We start from the raw sequence: 21,736 nt of genomic DNA, 5'->3' as shown, positions 1-21,736 counted from the left end.
TGGGTCTTCAGTTGTATCTGTTTTTATTGTTAGATAACACGTATAAGTACAGTAGAACTATTGTGTGTTACCATCTACCCGAAGGACAATCCTCCAGTGTCTTCCGACAAAGGCCAGCGTTTAGATAGCATTTTTTTATTACAGGTTTATTATTAATAACCGTGACCTTAAACACACACACATACATACATACAGAGAGGTACACACACACGCCAATTGCGCAGGGGACTCGAGTGGGGCTATTGGTCACAGACGTGAGTCAGGAGGGTTCCGGGGGTCTTCTAAGTGCTGCTGTTGTGGCGGTGTGCCAGTAGGTGGCACTGCGAGTCACTGGCTCAGGAAGGACAGGGCCGTGTCTCGCTCCTCCACCAGCTCGGCGGCTGTGGCGTCCATCTTGGCGCGGGAGAAGTCGTTGATAGGCAGACCGTCATGGATATTCCATGACTTGTTCTGTGGAGAGAATATGGATGAGGATCAAACAGGGGGCTCTTTAGCACACCTCATCTAGTCCAGGATCACAACTACAGTACATGACTACAGTACCCACAATGCTCTGAGTAACACAGTTGTGTCACGATTTTCCAATTGCAAATGAATGCGGCAAAAGTCTGTGTAAACTGCTGGCTTGCAATAGTAGGCCTATGTTGGTATAACCTAAACTCTGAAAAGCAGATGTTGGGTAACAATGACTTTCAATAACCACCCATCGGTAAATGATATATAAACTCAGCAAAAAAATAAACATCCTCTCACTGTCAACTGCGTTTATTTTCAGCAAACTTAACATGTAAGTATTTGTATGAACATAAGATTCAACAACTGAGACATAAACTGAACAAGTTCCACAGACATGTGACTAACAGAAATGTAATAATGTGTCCCTGAACAAAGGGGGGGTCAAAATCAAAAGTAACAGTCAGTATCTGGTGTGGCCACCAGCTGCATTAAGTACTGCAGTGAATCTCCTCCTCGTGGATTGCACCAGATTTGCCAGTTCCTGCTGTGAGATGTTACCTCACTCTTCCACTAAGGCACCTGCAAGTTCCCGGACATTTCTGGGGGGGGGGTGGGATGGCCCTAGCCCTCACCCTCCGATCCAACAGGTCCCAGACGTGCTCAATGGGATTGAGATCCTGGCTATTCGCTGGCCATGGCAGAACACTGACATTCCTGTTTTGCAGGAAATCCCACACAGAACGGGCAGTATGGCTGGTGGCATTGTCATGCTGGAGGGTCATGTCAGGATGAGCCTGCAGGAAGGGTACCACATGAGGGAGGAGGATGTCTTCCCTGTAACGCACAGCGTTGAGATTGCCTGCAATGACAACAAGCTCAGTCCGATGATGCTGTGACAAACCGCACCAGACCACAATGGTCCCTCCACCTCGATCCCGCTCCGGAGTACAGGCCTCGGTGTAACCCTCATTCCTTCGACAATAAACGTGAATCCGACTATCACCCCTGGTGAGACAAAACCGCGACTTGTCATTGAAGAGCAATTACTGCTAGTCCTGTCTGGTCCTGCGACAGTGGGTTTGTACCCATAGGCGACGTTGTTGCCAGTGATGTCTGGTGAGGACCTGCCTTCAACAGGCCTACATGCCTGCAGTCCAGTCTCTCTCAGCCTATTGCAGACAGTCTGAGCACTGATGGAGGGATAGTGTGTTCCTGGTGTAACTCGGGCAGTTGTTGTTGCCATCCTGTACCTGTCCCGCAGGTGTGATGTTCGGATGTACCGATCCTGTGCAGGTGTTATTACACGTGTTCTGCCACTGCGAGGACGATCAGCTGTCCGTCCTGTCTCCCTCTAGCACTATCTTAGACGTCTCACAGTACGGACATTGCAATTTCTTGCCCTGGCCACATCTGCAGTCCTCATGCCTCCTTGCAGCATGCTTAAGTCACATTCACACAGATGAGCAGGGACCCTGGGCATCTTTCTTTTGGTGTTTTTCAGAGTCAGTAGAAAGTCCTCTTTAGTGTCCTTAAGTTTTCCTAACTGTGACCTTAATTGCCTATCGTCTGTAAGCCGTTAATGTCTTAACGACCGTTCCACAGGTGCATGTTCATTAAATGTTTATGGTTCATTGAACAAGCATGGGAAACAGTGTTTAAACCCTTTACAATGAAGATCTGTGAAGTTATTTAGATGTTTGCAAATTATCTTTGAAAGACAGTCCTAAAAAAGGGACGTTTCTTTTTTTGCTGAGTTTATATGTTCTATTAATACACCTTGCCAAGGTTGATTTAGTTATGTCCATAGAGATGCTATGTATACAGTGGCCTTTTCTGTGACAGAATGAGCAGTGCCATTGAGGGCTATGAGTGACAAGTTTGAGTGACAAGTTTTGGCAATTCATAAATAAACTGTGGCACAAGAGCCCTCTATCCATCTCTATGGTTATGCCTTACCTTGATATGAACAGGGAATGAGTAAATTAGGTCTTCGGGGATTCCGTAGGAGTTTCCACCAGCGTAAACACCCATAGACATGAACTCACCCTGAAAATAACAACAGGACAAACAGTCAGGCCAGGGACTCAGCTTCACAAAACACAACATTTTGGTAACAACCCCCCCCCAAATTCCCAGGTTTTCCAGAAATCCTAGGAAAGTTAGCAGAATTATGCAACCCCATGATATTATCTTCCCACTTAAGAGTACTGCCAAATTAAAATGAATTTGTCTGAGACATCCAAACAAAAAGCTTTGCATGTTTGTGGATTCTTCCAGATGGAAAATAAAGAGGAGTCATGGTGCTCTGTTCCAAGATATCACTTTTCAATGTGTTTTATGGTGTTTGGGGGGGGGGGGGGGGGGTGTTCGCTGCAGACCCTTGACGTCATTCCACTCCACCTCCCAAACACACGGCTTACATCGAGAGTGCCGAACCACCAGTCCCTCATGTGGTCACAGATGGCCTTGGCGGCAGACATGGCACTGGAGAGCTTCCTGGCCTTGATGACGGCAGCACCACGCAGCTGCACTGTCTGCAGGAGACAGAGAGGAGAGGAAGAGAGAGCGGGGGTGGGGGGGGGGGGGGGGGGGGGTTTAGGACGGCTTCATTACAACACGGGACTAAAGAGACTAATAGATTCAGTGAAAATGCTTGTATTCAGATAAGAGATTATTGAAAGATGAGATATGGGGTCCAGATGACACCCACAACCCACACTCACTTTTCCATGAATAGGGATTCATTCAGGTAAGGATCGCACATTTATAATACCTATGAGCTATGCATACGCAACATAGGTGCAAATAGCTGACCATTAATATGTATATATACTATAATATACTTAACACATTTTTCTTAAAACTGCATTGTTGGTTCAGGGCTTGTAAGTAAGCATTTCACTGTAAGGGTCTACCTGTTGAATTCGGCGCATGTGACAAATCAAATTTGATTTGATTATGAGCAGTAGTCCAAGCGACGTGTGCAGATTTGGGTCGAATTGTTTACTTTTTCCATAAGGCATGAAACTTGGTACATTTGTACAGTTTGAGGCCATGAACATTTTCATAAAAACGAAGCCATAAAAAAAAAAAAAAGCCCTTTGAAGCAAATTGTTAGAATGCCCTATAGTACATTTTTATGGGAAATTATGTCAACATGGGTTAGGTCAGAAGAGCCAAAACTAGAGTTCGCTTACAGAGATGAAGTCTCCCTTGAGCCAGCTGTCGTCCTTCACGGCGCTGTACGCCTCCACCTCTTTGCCATGCACGTTGACCATGGCGTGGTGCACGTCGGGGTACTGGGTGGATGAGTGGTTGCCCCAGATGATGACGTTCTTGACTGCATCGGCGGGCACGCCGCAACGCATCGCCACCTAGAGGCAGACACAGGCTATGATGTCATTCATGGGATTTTTGACCATATTGGACTACCCATTCAATTGTTTTAGATCAAATTCCAAATGGACTTACAGCCCCTACACCTTATGCACTTGTAGAGATAAGATGATTGACTAGGTTTAAGCAATATGGTAAAATGTCCAACTAGCCAATCATATTGCTCACACTTAATCCTCTCAGATATCCAGAAGTACATAGGGTATAGAGGGATCCATTTGGGATTGGACATTACATCAAGTGCCTCGAGGCTAGGAACTAGTATCTTTTTCCAGACGGAGCCTTTTGGCTTTGGCCTACCTGGGAACGGGCCCTGTTGTGGTCTAGACGGGTCAGGCAGGAGAAGTTCTCCTTGGGGATGGAGGGGGCGGACTTGGAGGCAATCAGACAGTTGGTGTTAGCAGGGTTTCCCACCACCAAGACCTGAGAGAAAGAGAGAGAGAGAGGTTAGAAACATCAAAGAGCCTCCCGGGTGGTGCAGTGGTTAAGGGCGCTGTACTGCAGCGCCAGCTGTGCCACCAGAGACTCTGGGTTCGCGCCCAGGCTCTGTCGTAACCGGCCGCAACCGGGAGGTCCGTGGGGCGACGCACAATTGGCCTAGCGTCGTCCGGGTTAGGGAGGTAGGGAAATCCTTGTCTCATCGCGCACCAGCGACTCCTGTGGCAGGCCGGGCACAGTGCGCGCTAACCAAGGTTGCCAGGATAAGTCCTATTTTAAGTCCTCATCTTCATTAGTGCCATTGTATGTGACTATTTATACATCTAAAAGCATACGCATGGTTTTATGCAAAGCAGAGATGGCACATCATCAGAGAGAGTAGCAGAGACCTCCCGAGTGGCGCAGCGGTCTAAGGCACTGCAGTGGGGTTTGGACGGCCGGAATGTCCTTGTCACCTCTGTGGCGGGCCAGGCGCATGCACGCCGACGCGGTCGCCAGATGTACGGTGTTTCCTCCGACACATTGGTGTGGCTGGTTTCTGGGTTAAGGGAGCAGTGTTTCAAGAAGCAGCACGGCTTGACAGGGTTGTGTTTCTGAGGACGCATGGCTCTTGACCTTCGCCTCTCCCGAGTCCGTACGGGAGTTGCAGCGATGGGACACGACTGTAACTACCAATTGGATATCATGAAATTAATATATTTAAAAAATGCAAATATATATCAAAATAATATATATAAAAAAAGAGTAGCAGTGCAACTGAGAAACATGAGTCACGACTAAGGGAAATGCTGACACTTTCTAAATGGCCCAAAAAAAATCAATATAAGATTGATGTCACGCACAGAATTACATCCCCTTTAAATGAAGGTCGAGGATTAGCTCGATTTAAAGGGATCGCTGTGTGTACATGAGTGTTATGGCTGCCAGCGCCAACCCTAGAAAGATAACATCTCCCGCCATTATGGCCCCTGAGCAAGGCACTCAACCCCTAAACTACTCACCGGTTCGCTGTACTGTTCCTGGCTAATGTGGGTACTTGTGTGTGCGTATATAGGAGGGATTGGGTAAAGTAGAATCCACATTTCCGTCTGGTATGGATCAATAAAGTACTCTTCTTCTAAAAACACACTCGCTTTAGAGGACGGGCATTCAGTTCTTATGTAGCTACATAGATCCTATAAGAAACCTGACCACTCAAATTCACACACATTCCTGGATCAGAAGTCGTTGACCTTGGCCATTAGAAGAGGTGGGGCTTTGTTCGTCACACTGACGTCTAGTTGTTGCTGCAACCCCGCAGTGGCCAAAGGCCCCCCTTGTGACACCAGTGACTGCAGTGTGTACACACAACACAGTGTGGAGTAGTTTTCATCCCTGGTTTTGGAACACAGCCCACTCCACACGGGATGAATAGCCTGTAAGAAGTGAACTTGCGCCGATGCCATAGAAGTATAAGGCTGTTCAAAAGAAACTGGCCCGTTTGAAATGTGAAAAAGGTCAAACTATAGCCTGATTTGTCAAAAAGGTTTGTGTGACTTTTAAATGAAGGAAAGTTCTACAATCTGGTTCCTGTCAAATGTCATAGAACTAGAGGTATTGCGTCAAGTCTTTTAACAGGAATCAAAAATGTATCTCACCAAAATGTTACATCTGTAAAAGGAGATGAACCTTTCCCCAAAACACCCTTTAACATCATTCAACACCCCACAACCTGGCCTTTGCAGTACTGTTGTGCCTTCATGTCCCTTGATTATCGTTAGCAATGAGAGCTATCTGTTTGGTGCGGTGTGTGTGTGTGTCTCTCCCTCTCTCTAGCCAGGCTGCTGCTGCTCTGCGGCAGTGGCCCGAAACATGCCGAGTCATAGACACACAGAGGGACAGTTACCCTGACGGACTTCTTGGCGTACTTCTCCAGGGCGGCCCCCTGGGTCTTAAAGATGGCCACGTTGGCCTTCAGGAGGTCCTTCCTCTCCATGCCCTCCTTCCTGGGCATAGAGCCCACCAAGATGGCGGCGTCCAGATCTTTGAAGCCCAACTCCACCTTGTCAGTGGGGATGACCTCTGTGGATGAAGATGGGGGTGGGGTGACGGTTAGTTACGATGGATATTGTGATGGATAGAGTGGATGTAGTTGTCAATGTTGTGTTACTGCCACATTTGTAGAGAGATGTATGGTTTTACTGGATTCTGCAATGAACATAAAAATTCAGATTTGACAAAAAAGCAACACAATCATGGTTTTAAGATGCGTTTAAAAAAACTATTTCTATAAGACAAATTAAGCATAGAATGTCTGCTAAAGTTAGTAAAATAGTAGGTGTGTTGGCAGTTTCTGTTTGTGGTGGTAGCTGAACGTTTTAATTACCTTTTTCATCTACAGTAATTATAATGCCATTTCAGGCTCATCTGGCTGTACATGAATGCAAGATTAGGGAAGGACAAACAGTCTGTGTGTGGGAAATGCCCTTAGGTAATTGTGCACACACACACACCAGGTTATTTCCAAACCGATAGTCTAGCACTCAGTGGCTCCACCTTGCTGATAAATTGTCTCGTTTCTTGAAACACTGCCAAATGTGCTGATTTCGTAGATAATGTTTGCTCTGTGGCAACTAATGAAAAACGCTTTCCCTGTTTTATCAGGATGAACTTCAATCAGGGCTCATTGGTGCACGAGATGTCTTGTTCCCCACCTCCCCTATTGTTGCCCCACCACTCCCAGGATTGGTTGGAATGTCCTATAGGCCCTTGGGAACCGACGAATAGTAGGCCTCCTTTCTGACACTCCTTCCCACAGCAGTCTGTTGTGGACCATCCCTGCTGCTGTGAAATTAGGGCTATTGGAAAAGTACCGCAGCAACAGGGAGGCACACATACAGTCCACACCCAATCCATTTTAAATGTGTTTCAGATGGGGGAGGACACAATGTAAACCATGCCAAAAAGCATGCCTATGTATAATGTTCTCACAACCAGCCCAGGCAGAAATAGAAAAGCATTGCTCACCCCTCAGGAGTGGGAGAGCACAGTCCTGCAGCTCCATCACAACCCCATCCAGAACTGGCAACATGGGAGGGATGTCCAACAGGACCAAGATGATGGGCTAGAACAGAAACGATTGCAGAGAGGGATTTTTCTTTCTTTCTTCAAGCCTCTGGCAAAAATAAGAGCTGGCCCCTCCCGACCTCATGCCAAAAATTCACATCCCATGCATAATTCACAGGCGCTTATGTAACGATATCTTTATAGCCTACATGTTACAACATCCGTCTGCCTCCTGTGCTCGAGGACAAAGCTGATTTGAAAGAGAGAGTGTGCAGATAGAAGTAGGCCTTGGCCGTGTTACCTGGTCCTTGCCGAAGACATCTCCCTTGGCGATGCTGTACAGCAGGGAGTAGGCGATCTGTCCAGCAGCACCAGTCACCAGCACACGGATTGGGTCGGCCTGTAAAACAACACACACACACACACCATACTCATTCTGTGCAATCTTCCAACACAGCAGTAATGACCTACATATCAGGGATACGCAAATGATGCGGCAGTAATCGCATCTGACTGCTATGTTGATTAAAATGACAAAACTCCGTGTCGACAGATGAAAACGCACTTTGCATTAGCTGGAAGACGAACTGAATGAAATCAAGATGATGATGATGAAGAAGAAGATGCTATTTTCGACTAATGCCACGCGCGAAAGTCTTTACATGCTGACCACACCGCTCTCGAAGACACCGCGGCTACATTGTTGCTAGCGTGAAAAAGCGGAAACAATTTCCGAATCAGGCACTTTACGTTATCTTCTTCATTTCGGAATTGTAGTCTAGAGACTATTTTAAAAAATCCAGCATCCTCATTTCTTAAAATCAAATGTTATTTGTTATTCACCTTACAGTGAAATGCTTACTTACAGGCCCTTAACCAACAATGCAGGTAAGAAAAAATACCTACAAAACAATACCTAAAAGAAAATAAGAAATAAAAGTTACAGTTACAACTAATTAAAGAGCGGCAGTAAAATAGCAATAGCGAGGCTTTAATACAGGGGTTACCGCACAAGATGGCTGGTTGGCCATCTTTCTGACTAACGTTAGCGAACGACTTCAGAAAGAGATGGTGAACGTTAGACAGAAATCTTTGCTGAAACAACAGACTAATCTTTGATCAAACATGAGCTTAACCGCTGATGCTAGCTCCCGGCTTCAATGACAAGTGGACACAAACCTCAAGTTGCTCATCAACAATGACAAGCATCTGTTTTCCTACCTAGCAAACACTTTCGATGCATCATTCATATAACAGTTAGCTATAACTTGACGGCAACAAAATAAACATACATCTTACCATATTCACTTGAGATAGAGGATCTCGTTAAGCCTGCAAACACTGTTTCTCTCGCTAGGACTAGACAGAAGGGTCACCTCTGCGCTTGTATTGAAATGTAAGACGGTGGCGCACTGGATTCCTGTCCAGGGATCTGTAGTTGAATATTCACTGATGCTGGTCTTTTTACCCGCTCAAATCACGAAAAGGAACACATTCCCCATGAAGAACCGCTGCAGCGCCAGCTCGTTGTTCTCGACGGCCACGCCCACATGACCTTATATGGACCACACACAAAAACTGAGTGTGGGCCGCGTTCATATATCTCCTTTTACAAATACCTTGCTTCTTTGCGTCTTTCAGCCACACATTTTGTTTTTTATAACTTTTTAATAAATTAGCAGACGTTCATCACTCCTCTAGAAGGACTAGATAGACAGTATCCTAGGGATTTTCTGAACACAGTCATTTGCAGTTCTTACTGTGGCCTAATGAATGAAGGAGGATAGCATAGTATTAACAGTTGGCCAAGCTTTTTTTTAAATCTATGTTTAAAAAAACACACATTTGAATCTATATACACTTCATTAATCAGAGACATACATTAGAGTTGTGTTGGGATGTTGTTAGTGTATTTTTGGTAGCCTGTGCCAAGTTGAATTCAGTCAATGAATTCAGTCAATGAATTCAACCCCTTGCCTATACCCTGATATCAATCTATGTTTGCTTTTACAAATGCATCAGGCCTACATTACATCACACAGCATTTTCCTATAAAGATTGAGCCCGCCGACAGGATAAATGTTTAGCCAATCAAAAACATGCTTTGTAAATGATCTATTAATGGCTCATAATTCAAGTTAATAAGACTAAGACATGAACAATATTTCAAGCAATGATTAATTCAACAACCCAAGCCTGATTAGACGGAGTCAAAGGTTGGTTCTGTGACTTACTACTAAGCAACTATTAATGGCCATTGTCTGTAAGATGGAGACACTTCTCTTTCATGGCCTCATTGTTTCATGATCACTGATAAGTCAAAGTGCTGGGCAAGATTTGTCCATATTGGTTTAACTTGAAAACCACTGTCCTCTCCCAGCCTTACTATCTGCATCTTTATTTGGTAGGTGGGTCATAGGCCAACTGGTAGCCTAATTCAAGCACAAAATACGATTCATCCTCGCGTAGTAAGTATAACGTCCACCTAACTTTTTCTAACAGAAGACTATTGGAAGAAGATGTCTGTCTGTAGCCTCCACTGGGGCACGAGCGGGGTCATTTGAAGTCAAGTGCAGTGATGTGGCTCTGGTAGACTAGTCACAAGATGCTTAGCAATAGAACAGACTAAAGTGGCATTATCTTCACAACTGATGAGCAGGCGTATGAGCTTTTTTTTCTAGGGCGGGGGTAAGAACAAGGTTAGGTTTAGTGAATGCAATTTAGTTTGGATGCACCATAATCCCATCGTTTCTGGCATGTCCCTCTGTGGATGCATTCAGAGGTTTCAAAAGAACTTGTTTCAAAAAGCCTGTTGACTTTTTTTTATCTATAATTCATGTCCACTCTATTACACAAAGCCTAAGGACCTAACACAGACATGCAGCCTAGTATTTGCCACAGCATATTTAACATGTCCCTTAGTTATTATTTACAATGATTTAAGTTGTATTAGTCGTATATACAGGATGTACACGGTATACACCATCTAACAAAACGCTACATGGCTAAACATTTAGATTATTGTTATGCAAACAGATATAAAACGAATTATAAATTGGGTGGTTAGAGCCCTGAATGCTGATTGGCTAACTGCCGTGATATATCAGACCTATACCAAGGGTATGACAAAACATATATTTTTACTTCTCTAATTACGTTGGTAACCAGTTTATAATAGCAATAAGGCACCTCAGGGGTTTGTGGTATATGACCAATATACCACGGCTAAAGGCTGTATCCAGGCACTCCGCGTTGCCTCGTCCTTGCACAAGAACAGCCGTTAGCCGTGGTATATGGCCATATAGCACACCCCTCGTGCTTTATTGCTTAATTAGATCCGTTTCATTAGGATTGTGGGAAGTGGGGCATTAATGTTACATAATCGCCCGGTGAAAATAGATGGCTTCCCTATGGAGGCAGCGCCTGTCTGACGCGCCGGGTGGCATGGAGCTACCCATGGTGCAATGAACACCCGCTCGCGTTCTTCACCAAAGCTGCCGAGGGGAGGCAGTCAATTAATTAATGATGATGCGGTCACACAGACAGGACGGTCGAGCCACAGACACTTTGTTCAAGTCTGTAGGCTATTGTGAATGAGTAGGCCTCACAGTAGTCTACTCAATTCGAATCTCTTGTTGACTGAGGATAGATACCCCCAAATAGTAGCTTATGGGCCTATCATTTTCTAGTCGACAGTGTCTACTACCCAGAAAGAATAGATGAAGCTTCGGCAAAAACTAACGGGGACCCGAATAAACCAATATTTCACTAGGCTACCCTATAGGATTAGGTTTGTAAGAGCTTATCACGGTAATTCAACAAGACATAGGATATAGGGAGGAGAGTCAATGTCGAATTGGCAACTGTAGTTAATTCAAAGGAAGCCTTAATATTTCGTTTGAGAGCCCCTCTGGTATGCTGGTGCGGTCAAGGACAAGAGTCTTACCTCCGACGATGCCGCCCGCACCACTATGTACATCGCTGTCAACAAAGTCAACATGGTGAACCCGGATCCGTCCCCCTCGCTACAGTATGTCCGCCCGTCTGTCTTTGCGAGTCCAGGCGAAAAGAGTTTAGGGCGAGATAGTCGGGGAGAGAAGGACCTAGAGAGCGGTGCAACAACCTCAGGGAAACGCGAGCCCTTAGGACAGAAACGCGCTCCGCTATGCAGTTAACTCGGATCCGCTATCTATCAGTCTCACCCAGGAGTCACCCCCACTCTCTTGCACTACAGTCTAGTCCGCTAATAAGCTTTAGTAGACTAAAATAGATTGACTGCGCCGTAATCTTTTGCCCATTAATAATGAGTACTGTTGCATAAAGTGTAGTCTATCCTAATAATCAAGTCTGGTGTGAGACGGGGGTTTGGTTGATGACATCACTAGCCTACACTTGAGAACCGCAGAGGTGTGGTGTGTTTTGAGGGGGTCACATAAGGACACAATAATGTACAGTACCAGTCAAAAGTGTGGACACACCTACTCATGCAAAGGTTTTTGTTTATGTTTTACTATTTTCTACATTGTAGAATAATAGTGAAGACATCAAAACTAAGAAATAAAACATATGGAATGATATCTTAACCAAAAAAGTGTTAAACAAATCAAAATCTATTTTATATTTGAGATTATTCAAAGTAGCCACCCTTTGCCTTGACGACAGCTGTGCACACTCTTGACATTCTCTCAACCAGCTTCACCTGGAATGCTTTTCCAACAGTCTTGAAGGAATTCCCACATATGCTGAGCACTTGTTGGCTGTTTTTATTTCACTCTGCGGTACGACTCATCCCACACCATCATAATTAGGTTGAGGTCAGGTGATTGTGGAGGCCAGGTCATCTGATGCAGCACTCCATCACTCTCCTTCTTGGTCAAATAGCTCTTACACAGCCTGTAGGTGTGTTGGGTCATTGTCCTGTTGAAAACAAATGATAGTCCCACTAAGTGCAAACCAGATGGGATGGCGTATTGCTACAGAAGGCTGTGGTAGCCATGCTGGTTAAGTGTGCCTTGAATTCTAAATAAATCACTGACAGTGTCACCAGCAAAGCACCCCCACACCATCACACCTCCTCCTCCTCCATGCTTCACGGTGGGAACCACACATGCGCGAGATCATCCATTCACCTACTCTGCGTTTCACAAAGACACGGCGGTTGGAATCTAAAATCTAAAATTTGGACTCAGACCAAAGGACAGATTTCCACCGGTCTATTGTCCATTGCTCATGTTTCTTGGCCCAAGTCTCTTCTTCTTATTGGTGTCCTTAAGTAGTTGTTTCTTTGCAGCAATTAGACCATGAAGGCCTGATTCACGCAGACTCCTCTGAACAGTTGATGTTGAGATGTGTCTGTTACTTGAACTCTGAAGCATTTATTTGGGCTGCAATCCAAGGTGCAGTTAACTCTACTGAACTTATCCTCTGCAGCAGAGGTCACTGTGGGTTTTCCTTTCCTGTGGCGGTTCTCATGAGAGACGGTTTCATCATAGCGCTTGATGGTTTTTGCGACTGCACTTGAAGAAACGTTCAAAGTTCTTGACATTTGACTGACTTTGATATGACTGACTTTCATATCTTAAAGTAATAATGGACTGTCACTTCTCTTTTCTTATTTGAGCTGCCTTAATATGGACCTGGTCTTTTTCCAAATAGGGCTATCTTCTGTATACCATCCCTACCTTGTCACATTACAACTGATTGGCTCAAACACATTAAGAAATAAAGAAATTCCACAAATTAACAAGGCACACCTATTAATTGAAATGCATTCCAGGTGACTACCTCATGAAGCTGGTTGAGAGAATGCCAAGAGTGTGCAAAGCTGTACTTTGAAGAATCTCAAATATAAATATATTTGATTTGTTTAACACTTTTATGGTTACTACATGATTCCATAGGTGTTATTTCATAGTTTTGATGTCTTCAATATTATTCTACAATGTAGAAATAAATAAAAACCCTGAAATTAGTAGATGTGTCCGAAACTTTTGACTGGTACTGTATATAGTCGAAACTTTACATACACCTTAGCCAAATACATTTAATCTCCGTTTTTCACAATTCCTGACATTTAATCCTAGTAAAAAGGATTCCCTTTCTCAAGTCAGGTAGGATCACCACTTTATTTTAAGAATGTGAAATGTCAGAATAATAGTAATAATATTTATACGGAGACTTGATTACACACAGGTGGATTGTATTTATCATCATTAGTCATTTAGGTCAACATTGGATCATTCAGAGATCCTCACTGAACTTCTGGAGAGAGTTTGCTGCACTGAAAGTAAAGGGGCTGAATAATTTTGCACGCCCAATTTTTCAGTTTTTGATTTGTTAAAAAAGTTTGAAATATCCAATAAATGTCGTTCCACTTCATGATTGTGTCCCACTTGTTGTTGATTCTTCACAAAAAAATACATTTTTATATCTTTATGTTTGAAGCCTGAAATGCGGCAAAAGGTCGCAAAGTTCAAGGGGGACGAATACTTTCGCAAGGCACTGTAAATACTTTTGTACCAGTTTCCTCCAGCATCTTCACAAGGTCCTTCCTTTGCTTTTGTTCTGGGATTGATTTGCACTTTTCGCACCAAAGTACGTTCGTCTCTAGGAGACAGAACGTGTCTCTTTCCTGAGTGGTGTGACGGCGGTGTGGTCCCATGGTATTATTACTTGCATACTATTGTTTGTACAGATGAACGTGGTACCTTCAGGCATTTGGAAATTGCTCCCAAGGATGAACCAGACTTGTGGAGGTCTACACATCTTTTTTTGAGGCTTTGGCTGATATCTTTTGATTTTCCCATGATGTCAAGCAAAGAGGCACTGAGTTTGAAGGTAGGCCTTGAAATACATCCACAGGTACACCTCCAATTGACTCAAATGATGTCAATTAGCATATCAGAAGCTTCTAAAGCCATGACATAGTTTTCTGGAATTTTCCAAGCTGTTTAAAGGCACAGCCAACTTAGTGTATGTACACTTCTGACCCACTGGAATTGTGATACAGTGAACTATAAGTGAAATAATCTATCTCTAAACAATTGTTGGGAAATTACTTGTCATGTACAAAGTAGACGTCCTAACCGACTTGCCAAACTATAGTTTGTTAACAAGAAATTTGTGGAGTGGTTGAAAAATTAGTTTTAATGACTCCAACCTAAGTGGATGTAAACTTCCGACTTCAACTGTATACAGCAGGAGTATGCATTTTTGCTGCTGCTATGCTGTAAATGTTAGCCTATGCATCTACTGGTCTGTAGGCTATATTGCATGTATGATGCATAAATTGCACATTATATTGCACGTGTTTCAATTATAACAATTCATGTAATTGCATTAAATAATAATGCAGAGCCCCACCTGTTTAGAGCCCCACATTCTTAGCCAAAAATGGGTCTTGTCTGTTTTGCATGTTATTTTGGTATTAATATGTGTCACATATCAGTTTGCAAACAATGTAAAAAAACAAACAATTGAGTTAATAAAGCCGCATACAAACATGGTCTCTTCTTTGTTTTCTTGAGTAAGTGAGCTCCAAAATGCAGGTTTTTCAGCCTAGCTCAGTGCTTTCTGTGGTGGTGGGGCAAACCAGCAGAAAATACAGAGCGTTGCGCCGTGATTGGCTCAATGTTCTGTCACTCATGGGGACACTACGTCACCGCCAAGTCTAAGGGTAGAGCTTGACAATTCAAGCCCCTTGGGTGCTGCAATAGAGTTACCTAGTTAGCCTAGATATATAAAAGGTTAAAAAAATAAATTAAATAAAATCACATTAGAAGTGCCCATCCAAGAAGGCTCAAGATCATTGGCCACAGATAAAATGACATCAAATCGTTATATCAACAGTAGCTTTGATTGGACTGATCATGTCAGCATCATACATTCAGAATCTTAGCTAGCAGTCATCATCATGAATCAAGTCGACAATCTACTGGCAAATCCTTTTTAATCCTTGTCATATGAAGATAAATAATTAATTGAAATTACAGATAAAACGTAACGGTGCTCATCGGCCAAAAACATTACACAAGTTGGAAATTGAAAATTCAACAATAAGTGGTTTGGAAAGAGTCAGTGGCTAACTGCAAGCATTGCAAAGCACTCATTAGCCTGCTATTCAGTGGAGTGTCTGTGTGGTCCCAAGTCTAAGAACAAGGGTCTCTATTCCTAGTTTAAAATTATAAATATTCAACATTAGCCATACTGTCAATGAAGCATGATTTGTGACGCGCTCTAAACAACTGTTAACCCGGAACTGCAAAATCTGACTTTAGTGAGTTCAAGACAACTAGGAACTCGGGTAAAATGAGCTACAACTGGGAAAATACTTTTTTTACTTAAAAAAAAAAACTTTCATCCGACTCGGAATTGTAAATCGGGAACTCAGGCCTCTTTCTAGAGCTACGACCTGAAGATTACTGAAGTCATCATGATTCAACTTGTTTTTCTTAGAGTTCCCAGTTGTTTTGAAAGCACCATAAATCCAGAGAATGCCAGACTTTGATGACAAAGTTTGATGACAAACTTCCTGTTCAAGTGAGCACAGCACAACAAGGTGAGTCCAAAAATGTCTTGTATGCTGCTGCATAAATTATGTAATATGCCAGGGAGATATGTATACTGTAGCTAAGAAAGTAATACTAAGTGTATGTTGTGAATGTTATTTTCACCTCTTAATTTTGCCTACTGTTCTGACTTGGTGGTGCACATGTAGCCTATAACCTGTTTTTGAGAAATGTAATCATTGAATATTGTAAGAGCTTTCATTGTCTGCTTATATGTCTTTTATTTATCATACGGTTCTGACTTGGTGTACAGGGGGAATACTGTAAGAACGGCCCATGTTCTGAATTCTGAATTCTGTCTCTGTACATAGTTATATTATCACATTTTAGGGAAGACCCAGATGCAGACAGTGTCAAAGTAACTTAAGTTTATTACCAGAACAGGGGGCAGGAAAAACGACATGTCAAGGGCAGGCAGAGGCTTGTAAATCCAGATCAGACTCCAACGGCAGGCAGTCTCAGGGTCAGGGCAGGCAGAGGTCAATAATCCAGTATGATGTGACAAGGTACAGAATAGCAGGCTCAGGGTCAGCGCAGGCAGAATGGTCCAAACAGGGAACACTTGAAAACAGTAACTAGAATCAGACAGTAGCAAGGGGAAAACCACTAGTAGGCTTGACAAACAAAATGAGTGGTAAAGTGTTGGGGCTGCTGTTGGGACTCTGCTGTTGGGACAGCTTTATGTAGGCTCTAACAGTTTGTGGGCACCGTTTGTCACCGTTATAGTGCAATTTATCTATTGTTTAGTGTTGTGTTGTGTAGTGGCTTTGCTGGCATGCATCCCACTTTTTTCCCCTCCTTATCAAGATTTACATGCTAAAATCACCACTGATTGTTTACATTCTCGATTAACATAAAGGTGCCTCTTTATTTTCTCATTAACTACCTGCATAATATAGTGAGTGACATACTCTTCTTCAACATTAAAATACAGGCTGGGGCCCAGATAACGGCACATGAAGAGGGAAACACAGTGGAGGCTGCTGAGGGGAGGACGGCTCACAATAATGGCCGGAACGGAGCAAATGGAATGGCATCAAACACATGGAAGCCACGTGTTTGATGTATTTGATTCCATCCCACTAATTCCGCTCTAGCCATTACCACGAGTATGTCCTCCCCAATTAAGGCGCCACCAACCTCCTGTGGTTACAGATGAAAGAAGGTTTAATGGCGCCAGTGGTCTATTCAGGAAGGTGCAATGTGAGAAAATGTTGAGAGTATTGGTTTCAAGAAAGCAAGTTGATGTTTCGTTCTCATACCACCAGAGGTCGCCACTTGCATGAGAGAACCGATAGGCTGTAGCTGGGGATGCAATGCATTCCTCAGATGTGAGGGCCAGTGTGCTGCTATTCCCACTACTTCGTCTTTCACAATAACTTTACCATTGGTAAATATAGAACATTTTAAGTCCTATCCTACGTACATAAGCGTAAATGCCTTGACACTGGGCAGAAGTGCATTGGAGTCAGAAGTGGGATGTGTGTAATTCACATTTCAATTTTTCATCCATTTGTGACCGATCCTGACCGAACACAGATTCCTTGGATGGCAGATCAAAAGGGATACAGTAAAGTGAAGATACTTCTACTGGTGTTTATGACTTTTAAAGACAAACTAGGCATGATATTGATGGTCATACAGGGAAGAGGAGCTGTGGTCGTCGTGACCTCGTCAACTTGTCTTTTACATGTAGGGTCTGAGTGAATCCACTAGGCCTCACTGACTGTGACTCTTTAGACAGGGAGGCAATCTTTTTTCATTCCTCTCCAAAGTCCTCATCGACAACAGACTCTGCATGATTAGGCAGCCTCGAGTAGTTTGCTCAGCGGGTTTCAACCTGCCATGCTTCAGTCAGTCACTGTAGGTGTGTGCGTATGTGTGTGTGTAATATGTTACACATTCCGCATTGAAACAGGCGCACACACATACACATAAACACACAATCACGCGCAGACACACATGCGTCCACACACACTTCTCCAATCACTCAGCAGCAACATGGAAATATGAATCACAAATAGTTTTTAATAAGACGTCCTTTCCTCTCTTGGCCCCCTTCTCAAGTGTTGATGTGCTAACAAAGCTCCATTCCCGATGACTGACACCTAATGCCTGGCTGTGTAGCGGCGATAGAGGCATGGCCTAGCTTGTTTATCACATCTCTCATGACCACACAATGTCTACCAGCCCAAACCTGGCTTCCCCTGTCAGTCACAGAGACAAGCCCGAGGAGGGGGATGACTGACCGACCACGGCTGTGTCTCCGCACACTTCGACAGTGAGAGAGAAAAAGCCGTTTTGCGAATAACAATTTCCTGTTGCCTTCCGTCCACAGTAATTACGGCACTAGTGAAAAAGTCTCTCAGCGCCGAGCTTAAGCTGACCGAACAGGGAGAGGAATGTACGGAATGCCGTTTTCTGACCAACCGGTGAGCTTGGATATTAGCCTAGCTTTCATCGCTCGCCAGTTGAACTTATATGGACTCAACATTGTCGTTTTTCAAGTCAATCCAAGCAACGACTGGTTTTTAGGGCACTACTGGCGTCAAGTGCGGTCTTTCGGCGGTTGTTTGTTATGTCTTGTGTGTCTGCTCTGTGGGGATTATAAATATTTTCAGGCCTCAAAACGCCACAACAATACAAGAAAAGATTTGAAAGACAACAAAAGAAGGGCGATTGGATCTGAGTTCCATATTTGTGTGGACTGTGAAAACAGAGGGCATTGTGGGAGTTTCACCTGACATGCAGTTGAACCCAGAGCCGGTGATCTCACCTGCTATGGCCGTGTTATCTCCATCCCATCCCCCATCCCTGAGTGATTGAAAGAAAGTAGTTCCTGAAGGCCGGCAACAAGGACAGGTTAGCCAGTGTCTACTGCTGCCTCTTCTTTGCCCCCTATGAACCCAACACTGATCTGCCATTTCGGTGCCTCCCCTGGTAGTCGCGCCACACCTGCAGTATCTTTCAATGCAACATGGAGGCTGGATTTGTTTTGTTTTGAAACTGATTCCATGAGGTGACTGCAGTCAATGACCAATCGCCGATCGCTCTAACAGTCGATCCATATCTCGGTGAGAGTAACATGCAGAACAGAAAACATTCCGAGAGGGATTTAAGGGATTGGAGTGGGAAACGAATCTTAACCAAGGATTAAAAGTGGGGCCATTCAGATCGGACTGATAGGGAAGCCACACAACCAAACAGATACGTTTGGCATCGGTCGGGTCTGGGACGGGTGTTGTTGCTCAACTGCTGTTTTGTATTGCATGTGATGATGACTGACGACTGTGGGGAGATCCATTGGTACGTGTTTGCTGGCGCATAGGTCCCCACCCGATGCTCCAAAAGCATTAGTCACTTGCTGTTTGTCATTCGAAACCCAAAGAATGCACCTATCGGCTCTTCTCCCACAGAGCTGGCAACCTGTCACTCGATTTCTGAACCTGTCACCGTGCCAGCGCTTGGCAACCATATCGGATAATTAAGAGCGGTCACGCCCCACAACCCCCCACCCCAATCCTCCCCTCCTTGGCAACAGTATTCTCTCAGTCAGTCGCCTCGTCTTCCTCTTCCCCTCTCTGCCAATCACACTCATTTCCCCATCTGCCTGGAACCCTGCTGATAGAAAGTGCCCTTAAGTGCTGGTTCCCAGCCAAGGTGGTTGTTGTCTATAGCGTATGATGGCTATAAGGTTTGGGGGATTGGTGTAAGGGATTGGGAGAAAGGCAGATTCCAGCTTCTAAACCAAGGCTTTTCTCTCCAGAGAGCATCTTTGACAAACAACCATGTTCCCTGAGATGAATGGAACAATGTGAAGAATTTGGGCTCTGTCCGCCCTGATCAGTTAGCCGTGCTAGCTGGGGCGTGAGGATCGTTGGATAAACCTGTGAGTCAGTTAAGGTCACTGCTTTAACCCTTGAGAATGGATTCAATGGCCACATGATGGAACACAGAATCCTCAATGGAAAATTGCTTTTCAAATAGTCAACCAATCAGACACTGGAACAACAAATGAGTCCTATCGATTCATTGTAGTGAAGCATTGCTATGCATGTACACACAGTGCCTTCAAAAAGTATTCATACCCCTTGACGTATTCCACATTTTGTTGTGTTACAGCATGAATTCAAAATGGATTACATAGATTTTTTCGTCTCACTTTGTCATTACCCCATAATGACAAAGTGAAAACGTTCTTTTTTTAAAATTTTATGTTTGCACATTTATTGAAAATGAAATACATAAATATCTCATTTACATAAGTATTCACACCCCTGAGTCAATACTGAGTCATTCTGGGTAAATCTCTAAAAGCTTTGCACACTTGGATTGTACACTGAACAAAAATATAAAAGCAACATGCAACAATTTCAAAGATTTTACTGAGTTACAGTTCATGTAAGGAAATCAGTCAATTGAAATAAATGAATTAACATGACTGGGAATAGAGATATGCATCTGTTGGTCACAGATACCTGAAAAAAAGGTAGGGGCATGTATCAGAGAACCAGTCAGTATCTGGTGTGACCACCATTTGCCTCATGCAGCGCGACACATCTCCTTCCCATAGAGTTGATCAGGCTGTTGATTGTGGCCTGTGGAATGTTGTCCCACTCCTCTTCAATGGCCGATCCAGAGCATCCCAAACATGCTCAATGGGTGACATGTCTGGTGAGTATGCAGGCCATGGAGGAAGTGGGTCATTTTCAGCTTCCAAGGATTGTGTAAAGATCCTTGCGACATGGGGACATGCATTGTCCTGCTGAAACACGACAATGGGCCTCAGGATCTCATCACGGTATCTATGTGCATTAAAATGGACATCGATAAAATGCATTTGTGTTCGTTGTCCGTAGCTTATGCCTGCCCAAACCATAAGCGCACCGCCACCATGGGGCACTCTGTTCACAATGTTAACATCAGCAAACTACTCGCCCACACAACACCATATGCACTGTTGGCCATCTGCCCGGTACATTTGAAACTAGGATTCATCCGTGAAGAGCACGCTTCTCCAGCATGCCAGTGGCCATCAAAGGTGGGCATTTTCCCACTGAAGTCGGTTATGATGCTGAACTGCAGTCATGTCAAGACCCTGGTGAGGACGATGAGCATGCATATGAGCTGGTTTCTGACAGTTTGTGCAGAAATTCTTCAGTTTCATCAGTTGTCTGGGTGGCTGGTCTCAGACGATCCCACAGGTGAAGAAGCCGGATGTGGAAGTCCTGGGCTCGTGTGGTTGTTGGTTACACGTGGTCCGCAGTTGTGAGGCTGGTTGGACGTACTGCCAAACTGCCAACTTATGGTAGAGGAATTAACGTTAAATTCTCTGGCAACAGCTCTGGTGAACATTCCTGCAGTCAACATGCCAATTGCACTCTCCCTCAAAACTTAAAACATCTGTGGCATTGTGTTGTGTGACAAAACTGCACATTTTAGAGTAGACTTTTCTTGTCCCCAGCACAAGGTGCACCTGTGTAATCATGCTGTTTAATCAGCCACACCTGTCGTGTATGGATTATCTTGGCAAAGGAGAAATGCTCACTAACAGGGATGTAAACAAATTTGTGCACAACATTTTTTGAAATTTCAGCTCATGAAACATAGGACCAACACTTTACATGTTGCGTTTGTATTTTTGTTCAATGGCGTTTATAATTTGTTCAGTGCATAATATTTGCACAATATTCCATAAAACATTATTCAAGCTCTGTCAAGTTGGTTGTTGATAATTGCTAGACAGCCAAGTCTTGCCATCGATTTTCAAGCCGATAGGTGAATTTATCTCCCAGTGTCTGTTGGAAAGCAGACTAAACCAGGGTTTCCTGGTT

The 21,736-nt window shown here is 43.9% G+C and overlaps 1 protein-coding gene and 1 pseudogene across 2 annotated transcripts; both read right to left on the bottom strand.

Annotated features, from left to right (window-relative positions):
* On the bottom strand, positions 1–11,756 carry LOC110486012 (malate dehydrogenase, cytoplasmic). Of its 2 annotated transcripts, none has more exons than XM_036940665.2 (9): positions 11,282–11,756; positions 7,637–7,735; positions 7,297–7,393; positions 6,176–6,351; positions 4,153–4,275; positions 3,654–3,830; positions 2,877–2,990; positions 2,413–2,502; positions 1–450 (listed from the first exon to the last, which is right to left on the bottom strand). In XM_036940665.2, the coding sequence occupies exons 1-9, from the start codon at positions 11,333–11,335 to the stop codon at positions 328–330; spliced, it is 1,053 nt and encodes a 350-aa protein (XP_036796560.1). In that variant the 5' UTR covers positions 11,336–11,756; the 3' UTR covers positions 1–327. The 2 variants fall into 2 exon arrangements, with proteins under 2 accessions (XP_036796560.1, XP_036796561.1); XM_036940666.2 differs by lacking the exon at positions 11,282–11,756 and adding an exon at positions 8,635–8,771.
* On the bottom strand, positions 1,007–2,025 carry LOC149978830 (uncharacterized; annotated as a pseudogene).
* Positions 11,757–21,736: the final 9,980 nt, after the last annotated feature.

This window comes from Oncorhynchus mykiss, chromosome 13, assembly GCF_057628025.1.
Source record: "Oncorhynchus mykiss isolate SJ-2025 chromosome 13, ASM5762802v1, whole genome shotgun sequence".
NCBI classification, from domain to species: domain Eukaryota; kingdom Metazoa; phylum Chordata; class Actinopteri; order Salmoniformes; family Salmonidae; genus Oncorhynchus; species Oncorhynchus mykiss.
This window is presented reverse-complemented; position numbering and strand designations above follow the sequence as displayed.